This window comes from Zingiber officinale, chromosome 8A (genome assembly GCF_018446385.1).
Source record: "Zingiber officinale cultivar Zhangliang chromosome 8A, Zo_v1.1, whole genome shotgun sequence".
Lineage (NCBI taxonomy): Eukaryota > Viridiplantae > Streptophyta > Magnoliopsida > Zingiberales > Zingiberaceae > Zingiber > Zingiber officinale.
Genome location: NC_056000.1, coordinates 59,815,712 through 59,832,068, shown reverse-complemented (window position 1 = coordinate 59,832,068; position 16,357 = coordinate 59,815,712). Strand labels below are relative to the sequence as shown.

The 16,357-nt window shown below is 33.7% G+C and overlaps 1 protein-coding gene across 3 annotated transcripts in view; it reads right to left on the bottom strand.

Annotated features, from left to right (window-relative positions):
• The window catches only part of LOC122009204 (phospholipase SGR2-like), a 38,879-nt gene that overhangs the window by 10,378 nt on the left and 12,144 nt on the right, over positions 1 to 16,357 (bottom strand). For 2 of the 3 annotated variants that reach the window (XM_042565274.1, XM_042565272.1), the window contains exons 8-13: positions 10,292 to 10,342; positions 9,200 to 9,370; positions 7,783 to 7,932; positions 705 to 770; positions 237 to 606; positions 34 to 161 (exon numbers count right to left, since the gene is read on the bottom strand). In XM_042565274.1, coding sequence (XP_042421208.1) covers positions 34 to 161; positions 237 to 606; positions 705 to 770; positions 7,783 to 7,932; positions 9,200 to 9,370; positions 10,292 to 10,342 — 936 coding nt within the window. The remainder of the gene's footprint in view (positions 1 to 33; positions 162 to 236; positions 607 to 704; positions 771 to 7,782; positions 7,933 to 9,199; positions 9,371 to 10,291; positions 10,343 to 16,357) is intronic. The other variant, XM_042565273.1, reaches the window with a different exon arrangement.

Sequence of the window (16,357 nt, the reverse complement as noted above, 5' to 3'; positions counted from 1 at the left end):
TCATTAAGTTCATAATATCAACAGAACATAAACCTCTTCCTCAAGGAGAATGATTATTTTGTCCTTATCAGCTTTGTCTTCGGTTTGAGACCTAACATCTCTGACTGCAGCATCATCTGAATCCACACTAGGTGTTAGAACCGTGGTAGAACTTTCCCCACCTTCACATACAAAAAGTCAGCAGAAGAGTTTTCACCATTTAATCAGATCTTTTGAGAAAAAATGTAGTCACATACCCTTGAAATATAGTTGATCCAGATCATCAAATTCCTCTTCAGGATCCATAATACCATCATTGTCTGAAAACACCTCTTGCAGGTCTTTAGCATGAATGTTATCTTCACTGACAGAAAGATCTTGAGTGCTATAATTAACAGTGTTATATGGATCTGAAGCGGATCTTGTTTTGGTGCTGTTATTCTCATATCTCATGGAAACATTAGGTTCAGAGGGCTGATAAGAAGCATCAACCTTAGACTCTTTTATAGGGACACCTACGCTTTTCACAAGTACAGAATCCATAGAATACAGTGCAGAAGAACCCTCTTGATGACAAAGGATATCATAAGAAAGTACACTTCCTAATGAGTGACCATATAAAGAAACCTGCACAACTTTTGCATTAGTTTTGAGGCTTCCCCAAACAGAGCACGGATCAACATAAGTATGATTACACTCATTTAATGAAAAACTTCACCACCTACCTTTCCGTCATAACCAGGATTTCGCTTAAGAAATTTTGAATATAGTCGGTTTAATTGATTAGACACCTGAAAACAGATAGATATTCAAGTTAAAAAAATTCCAAAATAACTAGCCCCAACTATTATCACTACAGTGTACGGTTGAGCTTTCGCATTCAAATACTCCTTTCTCAATTGAATTTGTCTAAAATAGTAAGCATATAATGTTATTCAGAAGTATAACTAAATTCCTTAACCAGTATAAGGGACAAAAAGTGACAATGCTGAACATGAGAAAATAAACATTTGCAAAAACTGAAGGCATCTCACATCTCTTCAGGACTTTCTCTCATTTTGATTGACATGCATTAAAGTTCCATATCAATTTGTCAAAATGGAAAATGTTGCATTCAAAGTATACAATTTGTCAGCATTTGATACATACATGGAATGAAACTCACAAGGAATCTAGACTTAGTAAACACTGTCCATGAGAAATGGTCATAGCGATTGGATCACTAAATTAATATCAACAAGAGTTGTTCCAATCTCTCTCAAGAAGTTGGGCATCTTAAAAGGTTACAATTAACACTAGAAAATGGTTGGAATCAATTGGAATTTGATAAATTGAGAGACAAAATGGATAGAAAATTCACAAGGAGAAAGAGAGAGAGTTTATGGAACTCATTGACTCCCTGGGTCTCTGAACCTTGCCAAAGTTTGAGATCTACACAAGCTCAAGGATCGCTAATTCCACTATTGTCACTCACAGTATGCCACATTATAAACCTAATATAACAATCATCTCTTCCACAATAGTGAACTAAAACTTCCTTTCCTTTCAATAAAATCTGATTCAAACGTAATTAAATTAATTGAATCTTATACCATGGATTGTAAAACAATAATATGATTTCAAAAAAATATATACTAATATAGTGTTCTATATAGCTATGTATCATATTAGATCACAAAACTGTGATTCTTAAACAGAATGGAAAATTATTTTTTTATGTAAACTTAGGTTTTATTCTTAAACTATCCAGTATAGTTATGTCATTGTTTCATTGAAATCTGTATGTAGGATTTTCTGACTAGATAGTGAAATATCAATAAGTTACCCCTACATTTTAAAGTGTAAATCTAACTTTCCCTTGCATAACTTCTAATAAATTTCCTAAGATAGTAAAACTTTTTAAGAGCAATTAAGATTGATTTTAAAACAAAGGACGATAGAAAAGCTTTTATTTCGTATTTTAAAAACTGAAAACTTGGAGGAATTGATGCGAAAACAATTCATGCATGATTTGCTAGAACATTGTTCATGATATATATACTTATATATAATTATATATATATATATATATATATATATATATATATATATATAAATAAGTACCGAAATTGTATCAACATGACACAATACAATACTAAAACTATCATTCAAGTTAAAGACCGAAACTACGGTACGACTCAAAATTTTAAATCTTAGTCAAAACCATATTGCTAGTCTGGAATAAGAGATCACAGTCATGAATGAAGAATGGGTGATTGGTCAGTTTAACACTTATGAAGTTATCCATACAATTAAGTGATATATTATAGGTATTATCTCTATATAAATTAATATATCATGTAAGGTAGTTAATATTAATATGTTAATTTTTATCCTCTAGCAATATTGATTTTTGAAGGTTATATTGATATTAATTATATAAAGATTAGTTTAATATATAAAATTATTAATTTAATAAATTAAACTATTAATTAGATCAATATTAATCATCTCGATACACTGCATCATTCCAACTAGGCATTGAAACTCCTAACATAACAATACTAAACTTGAATCAAGATACCAAAAGAAACTTGGTTCGAATGGCCTTTTTATCACGAGTAAAGGCTTTCCTGTTGAAGCATTGATTTCTTAAAGCTTAGAAGAAAAAACAAATTCAGCCCAATTGAACATAATTCTCTGTGGAATTTTCAATCAAAAGCTTGATAATCCAATTTAGGAATACTCAAGGGTCATACTTTGAAGTTTTCTAGGGTATATATATATATATTGATTGTTAAATACTTCGGAAGATTCCCTTAATTGTAGGGATTATGATTGATTTAGATTAACTTGATTATAGAGATTGTGATTGATTGTAATTAATAATTGATAGACATACCATAATTATAGGATCCTCTTTCCCTCCTTATGTATATAAATACCTAAGTGTAAGCGGATTATTGTGATGAGAAATATATTGTCTCTTTCTCTTTTACATGGTATCAGAGACAAGTTTTCCTTCTCTGCCCTAATTTTTCTGCCACCCCCTGTTGTTGCTGCGGTCTCCTATTGTTGCTGCTGATTTCGGCGCCGACGTCCTTTTTCTGTCAATTTCAACACCAACATCCTTTTCTGCCGATTTCGACACCAACACCTGTGCTATCGATTTTTGTGCCGACATCCTTTTCTGCCTCGGGATCTTCATGTAACCATGGGTCGTCATAACACCAATTTTTCCTCATCTTCCGACACTTCGACTATGGCTGCTCGCTGTTGTGGGTTCTTTTGGTCTTTTGGTCGTAATAGTCGCGGTCATGGTCATGAAACTGATACCACCAGGAGTACTTGTGACCGTTCCAACCATGCTTCCGAGAAGTGTTGGGCAAAGTTTGATAAGCTTGACTGGCCTAATAATGCATCTACCGAACTATCGACTTCATCACTAGACAGTGGCAGTCATGATGATATAGTCTTTGTTTCTTGTACTGATTATGAGAAATTGCTTCGCTCTTCTTCTAGCATTCCCTCTACCACTGCTGCCTTATCCTCTCCAGGTGCGTTAGTTGTATCTCGTGATAAATCTTGGATGCTGGATTCCAGTGTGTTTGCTTATATTACTGGTAACAAGTTTGTTTTCTCTTCCTCTTTTGTTTCCTCATCTTTATCCCCTGTTCATCTAGCCAATGGTACCTATTTTTCAATTACGGGAAGAGGTGTTGTTAGACACAAATATTACTCTTAATAATATTCTCTTTCCACCTAAATTTCCTGTTAGTTTAATGTTGCATAAGCAGCTAACAAAAGCTCACAATTGTTTTGTATCTTTTTATCTATCATATTGTATTATTCAAGACCTACACACGAAGAGGATAATTGGTGGAGGACATAAGAGTGATAACCTATACTATCTGGATAATTAGTGGTATTGTCGTCTAGGTCACCCATCTTCTTCCGCTCTCAAAAGTTTAGCTCCCATTCCGTCTATTGATTCCAAGTACGAGTCCTGTGAGTTTGACAAACACCATCGTACTTCTTTTCCTTCTAAAGTTGATAAACATAGTTTTTTTTGCTTTTGAACTTGTTCATTGTGATGTTTGAGGACCTATTAGAGTTGAGTTGAGATGAGGTTTTCAGTATTTTATAATTTTTGTTGATGATTATTCTTGCATGACTTGGTTATATTTACTCAAAAATAGGAGTGAGGTTCTAGGTGTTAACATCATATAATGAAATAAAAACTCAATATTCTATTTCCTTACACATTCTTCATACCGATAATGCACTTGAGTTCACTTAGAAGAAAATGTCTAAATTTTATAATTCTCATGGCATAATTCATCAAATCTCTTGTTCATACATTTCCCAATAAAATAGAGTTGTTGAACGCAAAAACTGTCATATTTTAGACATAGCTCGTACTCTTCTTTGTCACATGCATGCTCCTAAGTTTTTATGGGGTGATGCTGTACTCATAGCTTGCTTTATCATAAATAGGATGTCTTCTACTGTGTCACATGGGGATATCACCTTCTCTTGACTTCATCCTGACATTTGTCTATGCCTCCTCGCATATTTGGTTGTGCTTATTTTGTTCATAATTTTTCTCCAGGCTTAGATAAATTGTATCCTCGCTCTATTAAATGCATCCTGCTTGGATATTCTCGCACACAAAAAGGATATCGTTGTCTTGACCCACTCACAAAACGCAGTTATACCTGTGTTGATGTTACATTTTTTGAGTCCCAACCATACTTTTCCTCCGTATAGCACAGTCACATGATACATTAGCATCTCCTCCATTACCTATCCCATGATCCATGTCTCCCACTATAGACCCACTGCAGGTGTACACAAGGTGTGCTCGGCCATAACCAGATTCATGTCCCTCACCTCCTCTTCCTGCAGATCCTGATGTTCCTCGCCCCTCTGATATTGATCTGCCTATTGCTCTTCGTAAAGGTATTCGGTCATACACTACTCATCCTTTGTCTAATCATACTTCGTTTGATTACGTTGGTCCTGCATTCCACGCTTTTGTTGTTTCTCTATCATCTACAGAAGTTCCAACTTCCTACTCTAAGGCTTATCAACACTCGGCTTGGCAAACTACAATGGATGAGGAAATGTCTGCCCTTATCTCTCGTGGTATTTGGGAGGTGGTGGCTACACCACCTTTTGTTGATATTGTTGCCTGTCGTTGGGTATTTACTTTGAAATTTAAAGTTGAAGATACTATTGATCGATACAAAACTCGTCTAGTAGCCACAGGATTTACACATACTTATGATGTTGATTACTTTAAGATGTTCTCTCCTACTACTCACCTAAATTCTATTAGAGTTCTGTTTACCTTGGCTCTTAATTAATCTTGGCCAATGTATCAGCTAGATGTGAAGAATATCTTTCTTTGTGGTGATTTGCACAAGATTATGTTCATGGAGCAACCTCTAGGGTATATTGCTTAGGAGAGAATGCTACTATGGTTTACAAATTTAAAAAGACTATTTATGATTTTAAACAAAGCCCTAGAGCCTAGTTTGATAAATTCAACACGAATGGGATTATCATTCTTATTGTTTATGTTTATGACATCCTAATATCCGACAATGATATATGTGGGATAGATGAAACTAAGAAGTATTTGCAGTAACACTTTGTGACAAGGGATATGGGACGTCCTAAGTATTTCTTGAGAATTGAAATTGCTCACAACACAAATCTGGAGTTTCATTATGCCAACGGAAGTATGCTACATATTTACTCAAATAAGTTGGATTGCTTGGAACAAAGCCTGTTGATACGCCTACGAATATTAATTCAAGTGTTTGGGATGATATGAGAGAGTTCTTTAAGGATAAGGCAGACGACCTGTTGGGAAACTCATCTACTTAACAGTAATGAAACCTAACATCTCTCTTGCAGTTGGAATAGTCAGTCGTTTTATAGATAAGCCGAAACAAGTTCACTGGGATGCTGTTATCACGATTCTTAAGTACATTAAAAAATCTCCAAGAAAAGGGTTGTCGTTTAAGAGAAATGGGCACCTAAAGATTGAAGCTTATTCTGATCCCGACTATGCTAGATCTAAGATCGATAGACGGTCCACTTCTGAGAATTGCACTTATATAGGGAGAAATCTAGTAACATGGCGAAGTAAGAAACAAATTGTTGTTGCTAGGTCAACTGCTGAAGCTGAGTACAGAGCCATGACTCATACTGTAACTAAGATGTTATGGCTGAAGAATTTACTTGAAGAATTAGCGTTCACCTACAATGAACCATTGTCAATGTACTGTGATAGCCAAGCAGCTATTCACATTGCAGGTAACCCAATTTTTCATGAGAGGACTAAGCATATTAAGGTTGACTGCCAAAAAATTATCACTCCATTCACATCATCATCCAACCAAGTTGTCGATGTCTTCACTAAAGCATTAGGAGGAAAACGATTTTGGAACTTTGTGACAAGCTAGATATGATTGACATATATGCTTCAAGTTGAGGAGGAGTGTTCAATACTTCTGAAGATTCCCTTAATTGTAAAGACTATGATTGATTTAGATTAGCTTGATTATAGAGATTGTGATTGATTGTAATTAATGATTGATAGACATACTATAATTATAGGAACCTCTTTCCCTCCTTATGTATATAAATACCTACATGTAAGTAGATTATTGTGATGAGAAATATATTGTCTCTTTCTCTTTTACAGACAATCATCTACTTAACATCATGATCTCAGTAGATAATACCCAATATGGCAATATGTACCGCCCCAAGCTAGTGCTAGAAAGTATTGGTTGGCACAAGGTATAATTGATTGTTTAATACATCCATCTCGGCTTGGACCTTATTAAGCATGATGAACTACAACAGCTACCTGTCACTTTTGTCTCTTTCACCCCTTTCAAACTTATGAAACCTCAATCAACCCTTGTTCTTCCTTTCACACCCTTTGACACCTACATCGATCCACATTTTGTACCTATTTTGATTCCAGTTCCTGTTCTACAAATAAAAGTTGATGCCAACAGAGATGCATTGGAGGTATGAGCAATATCTAATTTGGGTGATAAAAACCTATGATATTAACCTCAGTTGCATGTTTCAAGAACCACAGCTCCCATCATAACCTAACTCGGATGTTGCAAGAACAGCTCTCATACGATGGAAGTCCTACTAACGAGATACCAGTCAGCACAGGGGCCCTACTAGAAAGGTAACATCACATTTTTCAATTTTTTTTTTTCAAATTGTTTCTATGGAATTTAGATTTGACAATAAAATGAATTGGAAAGCCAATAAGCCAATTGAGAAGGGATCAAAGTAGTGAAGTCAGTCCAAAACAATGCTGATAGAATCTGATCCCTGATAGCTTAAATTGTCAGCTGAAATAGGTTGAAGGTGAAAACCTGAAACAATATCATTCTGGACTAAAAGCAAATAGCAAAATCAAAGTTTTAAACCTTTTCTTAACATGATTAAAAGAGTAAAGTGGAATGATAATATTCACTAAGAATTATGATTAAATTAGACAAACACATTTAAAAAGATGCTTCCAAGATGATGCTTTTTCAAAGCCTTATATGCAAAGCAGTCAAAGCAACAAGTTGCACTTTAATTCTAAATCCTAATTAATCAATCAAATAGTCCAAGTTGCAGTAGAAGAAGATATTGAACTATCTAGGTGAATATAATTGATCACTAAAAACTTAACTATTCAAATATCAAGAAGAAATGGTAGGAAAGTAACATATGGAAATTCATACCCAACCAAAACAGTGGTCAGTAGTACATCTATGAAGATGATTTACATACCGAATCAATAATATCCTGACAATAGATAGGACTCATGTAATAAAGAACATCGTGTACTGTGGCACTCAATGTCATGCGGAGACCTCGAACGTCATCCAAGGTTATTTTCTCAACTGCACTTTCGCCGCTCAGCTTCAAACCCTTTCTCCACTAAAGCATAGAGAACACGGTATTAAGCATGAAGACAGTGATCAAATACATGAACATATCTAGATAAAACAAGCACAAGATCGAACTAAAATTTCTAACTCAAAAATTACTCTGATGACAATCAATTCAATGCTTGTAAAAGTTCATGTACACCAAGGTTTAAAGTTTCATATTGTACCGGTTGACACTGACAAAATTTGTTGTTCCAACCGAGAAGAAAATATAAACTATATCTGTCGCCTGTAGCCGGTAATAGCAGATGATAACGACGAGAAGATTAGTTTTGGATCTAACATTCTTTTGCGCCAAAACTCTAGCAGCATGGGCCTCAACCAAACTCTCTGCGAGGTCATGGTGGCCAATAGAGGCCACGAGGCTTCCACGAGCTTGCAGCCATCTGGTGGCCAGGCAAGGCCGCAAGGCCTTCGTGAGCTCGCAGCAGCCTTGCAGCCAGTCATAGAGACCAAGTTTTTATAAAGATACAAATACATGTATTTAAATCATGAACATTTATTCACTTTTGACTCTGAGTCTAAAGTTTCAGGGGTTTGAGGATTGACTTGGGTATGCCCAAAGGAAGATCTAAATTCACCTCTCTCATACATACATTCTCCTTTACCTATAAAAAAAAAATGCCTTGGACCTTGACAAGATTGGTGGTAGGCAAATGGTGATCTGCAATATGTATCTTGCAGAATCATCAATTGCAACCACTGTGTCAACATAATCATCAATGTCAACTGCCACATCATTGCATCACAGTGAAGAATGCTGTTATGGCTGTTGACATGCCTTTTAGCATGGCAGTCGACTAATATAAACATGCAATGTAGAAATGAGATGGATGTTTACCACATCAGTTTCCTGTTACTAACCATTTAGTAAATCTGACAAGCAGATATTTACATAATATCGACAATCTGGTGATGTATGGTAACAAAAAAAAATACTAGGGAACTATTTGTAATCTGTATGGTAGTTTAGGAACCATTTATGTAATATCAAATTCATACATATCCTCTAGGCTTATGAACTTATCATGTCCCAAAACAACCGAGGAAAGGAACAATAAGGTAGATAAACAAAAAAGATGCTCATACAACTTCCCCTGTGGTGACATCACCAATAAGTTTCCAACGGAAGTATTAATGAATGGCAGAAATTGCTCACCTTCATAATAAGGTAAAATAAAAATAAAAAGCGGGTCAAGATTCCTTGTTTTCATGAAGATGGATGTGCACACTCTTATACAATCAGCAATATTTACCTGGCAGGGAATAAATAGAATCCTCTGGGTGCTTTTTTGGTATGAAGTTAAGTGTCTCTCAGCTAAACTTGATGTTATACGACGAAAATCACCAACATCATCAACCAAATTTGCTTTCTCTAATCTTTGTCCAATACCATGAACCATGAAAACTAGGTGACCAACTGGCACCTGCAGTACCAAAAATTGGAGATTTGGATTAAGCAGTAAAATGATAAGACAACAGAATCCATATCGTTGGAATTTCAAAAGCTCATAAAATCATGAATGATATCGGACTAGTTCAGGTAATGTAAGTAGTTTCACATAAACAAACCCAAAAAAAATCAACTTGTATCAATAAATTCTTTTACTCATCTAAACTTGCTTTTAGTCAAACTAATGCTGTAAAAAAATCAACTATTGATAATTAGTTTATGTAAAGGGTGTTTCTTTCATTAGCGGGTTGTTTCTTAGTTTAGTCATTGGTAAGCAATTCATTCATTTAATGAGTTTATACCTATGTAAAGGCATCTCACATAATATACAAGGTAATCAAATGGTTGCAAGAGGATTCCACGTTTCTCCTACATCTTCCTTTATTTTCATTTCTTCCTCTTACATTACAAATATTTTCTACAATTTTTTTTTTGTCTTTTAGCAATCAAACATTGACCATATACATTAAATAGAGAAATAAGATCAGGATAGCACAAAGCTATTTAGTAGTCCCAAATCTATGAAGCAGCATCTTCATCATCCAGCCATGTTTGTCCTAACCATTTGAAGCAAGCGACATGACTCTTATCCTCCATTAAGCTCTATACAAGGTGATCCCACATTCTCACCAAGTGATATGCAAATTAAATAAATTCTTTTTTATTACATTGACAAGTGTTTTCTTTAGTCCCAACTCTATGCATATTATCTATATACAACTTGGTGATGATGTACACTACCTTGGCATCGAGTTGGAATATTGTTATGGTAGGAACTCTTCAACTTCAAACTTTATTGCTCAGAAGTTGGATTATACCGACAGAAAAAGGAAAACATACCAAAAGAAACATCTCTAACTTTAAAATTCAAGGTATTTGGATCATTAGGGTACACCTGAGAACAGTAGTCATCCATTTCTTCCTCTTTCTGCTGCCGAAGCTCATCCTGATCAATTCAAATTAGACTAAAATGAACCAAAAATTCACAGGAAACCTTAGTTTCACATAAAGGACAATGAGCATAAATGCATAATAACATCAAGAAGATATGAAACCAATGGGAAGCATACATCCAGAGACTAGGTATTTATATTTGAGTTCAGCTGCCACTAAATTAGCAAATTGAGCCCTTTGTGAATGAGACAATGGTCACAGATAAGTTCAATGGAGAACGATTTAATTTGAGTGTCCTAAGAAATTATTAACATTGATTGAGTCCACTAAGTGCATACTATGCAGTTTTATGGCTCACCTAATCACAAATTATTTGTAAAATCTTCCCTGCTTATTTTATGAAGTGGTGTCAGTAGACCTAATCGAGCATTGTGATCAGGTCAGCCATATGATAGGTGTTAGTTCATGCTTTGCCAGTGGCCAGTAGTTGACACATAAAAGATAGATGAAAAGGGAGATTTGAGAGGAAAAGAAAGTGAACCTCAATTGGAAAAACTCACACAAATGTGTGTCCTAATGGGCAATATTGTGAAGGGAAACAAAGTAAAGAAACAATAATGGTTTAACTTCTTTAGATCCCTTCCAATGTACGTGCTTATTTCAAAGACCATAGCAACAAGATAGTAACAACAATAACAACATTCAAGCCTTATCTAACTAGGTGGGGTCGGCTATATGGATCATTCTACGCCATTGGACTTTATCTCATAGTATATCATCATTTATATTTAAATAAATTTTATCTTGTTGTATTGTTGCTAACCAAGTCTCTTTTTTTTGTCGTTCTCTTGCTCGTTTGATATGAACATTTGTCATAGTTTCACATTGTCTAACTTGAGCATTTATTGGTCGTCTAAATACATATTCGTACTATCTTAAACGTGTTTTGTTTTCCCTCAATAGGTGTCTCCCAATTTTTTCTCTAATATTTTCATTCCTTATCATGTCCATTCTTGTATGTTTGCATATCCATCTTACGATCCTCATCTCTGCAACTCTCATCTTCTATTCATGTGCTCGAGTCATAACTCAACATTTAACTCCATATAACATAGCATGCCTAATCGTCGTTTTGAAAAACTTTCCATTAAGACTTAGATATACTTTACGATCACAAAGAACACCATACGCTTTTCTCCATTTCAACTATTCCGTTTGTATTATATGTAAGACATCTCTTTCAATCCCTCTATCCTTTTAAAAAATTATTTTAAATACTTAAAACTCGCAGACAACTCGTTATCTCCTATCTTAATAATTGTCGTATTACGTCTAATATTACAAAACTTAAATCTCATATATTTTGTCATTACTCTATCAAGCCTAAAACCTTTCACTTCTAGCATTTACTACCAAGATTCAAGTTTAGTATTTATTCCTTTATGTGTCTCATCTATCAAAACAATATTATTGCAAACAACATGGACTTCTAGCTAACTCTTGATGTAACCCTATCTTTATGAGAAATACTTTAGTTAATTAGCTTAAAGTCGTCAATTTTGTCATTACGTTCTTATACATATCCTTAATTAGCTCAATATATGTTAACACCTTTCTTTTCTATAATTCTCCATATAATTTCCTTAGTCTGTTTAATCGACGAATATCATATGTAAGTCTTGCTTCCATTCTCAATACTTTTCAATTAGTTGCTTGAGAAAATATATAGTTTCTATTATTGACCTTCTAAGCATAAATTCAAATTGATTTTCAATCACTATGATATCCTTCCTTAGTCTTTTTTTCTATTATTCTTTTCCAAAATTTCATTATATGACTCATTAATTTAATACCCATTAGTTTGCACAATTTTGTACGTCTCTTTATTCTTATATAAGGAAACTAGAGTACCTATTCTCCACTAATCAGACATCCTTTTAATTTTCAATATTAGGTTGCATAACTTTGTAAGTCATTCAATACCTTTGATTCCCTAGGTATTTCCATACCTCTATCGGAATATCATCTAGTCCAATTGTTTTCCCATTTTGTATCTCATTTAAAACTTGTTCTACTTCTAAAGTTTAAATTCTATAATAAAAATTTAAATTCCTATGCTCATTTGACCTAATTAAATTACGTAATTTAAGTTGGTCACCTAAACCTTCATTGAAAAGTTGATGAAAATATCTGTTCCATCATTCTTTTATTTCCTCATCATTGACTAATATCCTATTGCATTTATCTTTAATACATCTTATTTGAATATGATTTCCTGTCTTCTTCTCTCTTTAGCTATTTTGCAAATGTCTCTTTCCCATTCTTTTGTATCCAATTTTTAAAATAAACGTTCAAAAGTTTCATTCTTAGTTTCATTTTGTAGGCCCCTTTCTTGGCCACTGTATATTTTTTAAGTGTCTCTCATTCTTACAAGTATATAATATCTTATAGGCTATTTGTTTTTCCTTTACTTTCTCTTGTACTTTTTAATTCCACCATCTAAATTCTTTACTTGGTAGTGCACGTCCCTTTGACTCAGCGAATACATTCTTGGCTATTATTTTTAAATTTTGATATCATCTTATTCCATGTTATACTCAAGTCGCCGTATATTTTTGCTAATACTTGTACTCTTATTCTTTTCTTAAATATGTTTTGCTTTCCATCCTTTAACTTTTGCCACTTAATTCTAGGAGTCATGCATATTTTCCTTTATCTCATTTAAAACTTGTTCTACTTCTAAAGTTTAAATTCTATAATAAAAATTTAAATTCCTATGCTCATTTGACCTAATTAAATTACGTAATTTAAGTTGGTCACCTAAACCTTCATTGAAAAGTTGATGAAAATATCTGTTCCATCATTCTTTTATTTCCTCATCATTGACTAATATCCTATTGCATTTATCTTTAATACATCTTATTTGAATATGATTTCTTATCTTCCTCTCTCTTTAGCTATTTTGCAAATGTCTCTTTCCCATTCTTTTGTATCCAATTTTTAAAATAAACGTTCAAAAGTTTCATTCTTAGTTTCATTTTGTAGGCCCCTTTCTTGGCCACTGTATACTTTTTAAGTGTCTCTCATTCTTACAAGTATATAATATCTTATAGGCTATTTGTTTTTCCTTTACTTTCTCTTGTACTTTTTAATTCCACCATCTAGATTCTTTACTTGGTAGTGCACGTCCCTTTGACTCAGCGAATACATTCTTGGCTATTATTTTTAAATTTTGATATCATCTTATTCCATGTTATATTCAAGTCGTCGTATATTTTTGCTAATACTTGTACTCTTATTCTTTTCTTAAATATGTTTTGCTTTTCATCCTTTAACTTTTGCCACTTAATTCTAGGAGTCATGCATATTTTCCTTTTATTGGTACTATGCTTAAGACGTATATCGAACACTACTAACCTATATTGATTAGTTAGGTTTTCTCTAGGGATAATCTTATAACCTTTACAAATTTTTCTATCATTTTTCCTAACCATAAGAAAGTCAATTTACGATTTAATATTCCCACTTTGAACGTGACCAAGTGTTCTCTTTTATTAAAAAACATATCAAATATTAACTAGTATAAGGTCATGCTATCGCCAAATCCAATATAGCTTTCCCTTCTTTATTTCTTGTTCCAAACCCTTAACCCTATGCATCGTATCATATTCCTTATTTTTCACTCCTACATGTCCATTAAGATCTCCTCCTATTAAAATCATTTTGACCAGCGGAATATTTTATAATACCTCATCTAAGTTGTCCCAAAACCTAGATTTGGTGTATTCATGTAATCCTACTCGAGGTACATATATGTTAACTACATTAATAGTTTCTCTCGCCACCACTATCTTGAGAGTTATAATTCTATTCCCTTTCTAACTACTCCTACTATTTCATCCTTTAGCGAACTTTGACAATATACCTACTCCATTTCTTATTTTACTCCATATGTGTACCATAACTTAAAACTCAAACTCTCTATCTTTATCTTCTCCCCTACCCATTGTCACTTGTACGCACAAAATATTAATTCTTCTCCTAATCATCGTATTTACTACCTCCATTGTTTTATCAGTTAGCATTCCAAGATTCTATATTCCAAATCTTAGACAATTAATTTTTACTATAATATTTGTTATTACCCAACCTATAATGTAAGAACTTTTGCATACTACACTCAAATTCTCATAGAGATGTAGTGGTCTTTGTTGCACGTTTCTTTCGGAGAACATTCTAGCATTAACATAATAGTTTAATGGATCCATTTATTGAGTATTTGCTTAAAAGTCCATGTTGGCTAACAATATAACGTGCAACCCTCGTCCTTTTTCATCCATGCTTGGGATCGACATCGACGGGTTTAGCAATAAGATAGTAAATTGAATAAAAATGTCAATCAAACAACTTAAAACATATAACAATCATCCTATCAAATGAAATATTGATTTATTGTAATCTCTAATTCTCTACTAATATTCTAATACCAAAATGAGAATCATATGCTAAGTCAAATCAACCTATAAACATCTTAAATAATGTCCTAGTTAAATTCAATTTAACTCAATTGTATTCAAATGAGAAATTTATAATATCTTATAACGATGTAAAACATTGATATCAAATTTACGTCACTATTAACCGAAAAAGTTTATCAATATTAAGTTATAAGTGTTAACTTAGTATATTAATATCAATCCATATAATTACTGTATAAGTAACTAATAAGTCAAATCGTGTCTGGACTTATGTCTAGACTTGTGTCAAATCCTATGTCTAAACTTATGTTTGAATCTATGCATAAAAATTCCGACTATCATTAAGAATGTGGGCTTACTCGTGGGAGAAGATGGTCGTCCTTAAACTAATGCATGTCCAGGATAAAACTAAATAAAACTCAGATCTTGAGAATGAGGTAATAATTTCTAATTCTTCATTACAAGTTGAAATTGAATTTCATGATGATGAGGACCTAAATCTTCTTATTAAAAAACTAGTGAGTGCATAAAACAACCTTTATATCCTCTTGCAAAATTCCTATCATTTGAACAATTTTCACCATCACATAAAGCCTTCTTGATTAACTTGAACACTAATGTCATTTACATCACCTTATCTGAGGCATTTTCCATTGAGAAATGGAAAGAAATGTAGGCATTATAGAAGAATAAAACATGAGAATTACTCAAGTTGCCAAAAGGGAAGAAAATAAACCGGTGTAAAAGAGTTATATAGTGAAATATAGAGTAAATAGATCAATACTGAGATATAAAGCAAGATTAGCCAAGGGCTATAATCAAACCTATGGGATTATTATCTAAACATTTTTTTTCCTAGTTGTAAAAATGAATATTGTCAGAATTTTAATATCATTGGCAATTAATTATAATTGGGAATTACAACAATTTGATATCAAGAATGCATTTTTGCATGAAGAACTAAATACTACTAGTACAACAACAACCAAGCTTTATCCCACTTAGGTGGGGTCAGCTATATGGATCCTGTTGGTCCGGATAGGCCGGCAAGAAGGGAGGTTGAATAGCCCTGCACAATTAAAAACAAAACAACCCTTCTCGGACTTAAAAGAACACTTGCATAAATAAAAATAAAGAAATAAATTAAAAAAGATGAGGCTCACAGATTTTACTTGGTTACAACCGGGGAGGTTGTTAATCCAAGGAATTGAATCGCACTAAGTATCTCTTTCGGGCGGAGAAGTCTTTTACAGCAGTGAAAGCACAAAAATGAAGAAGCTAAACAAAGTAGAAGGCGTATAAGAGTGTTGCTCAGTAATTCTAGTTCATGTCTAGCTTCTGGACCAAGGCTGTATTTATAGCCTTAGTTGGGGCGCCTGGAAGGATTCCAGGAACCTGGAAAGTTCCAACCGCCTAGAAGGGGATAAAATTTTATCCCCTTCATAACGGATCACGGTCAAACGTGATCTGGTCAAAATCGCATTCCAGGCACCCGAACCCTTAAAGTCAACATTGTTGACTTTTTTCGGTCCGGACCCTCTGCTCCAGTTCTGCTCGCTTCAGTCCAGATGTTCCACTCCAATCGCTTG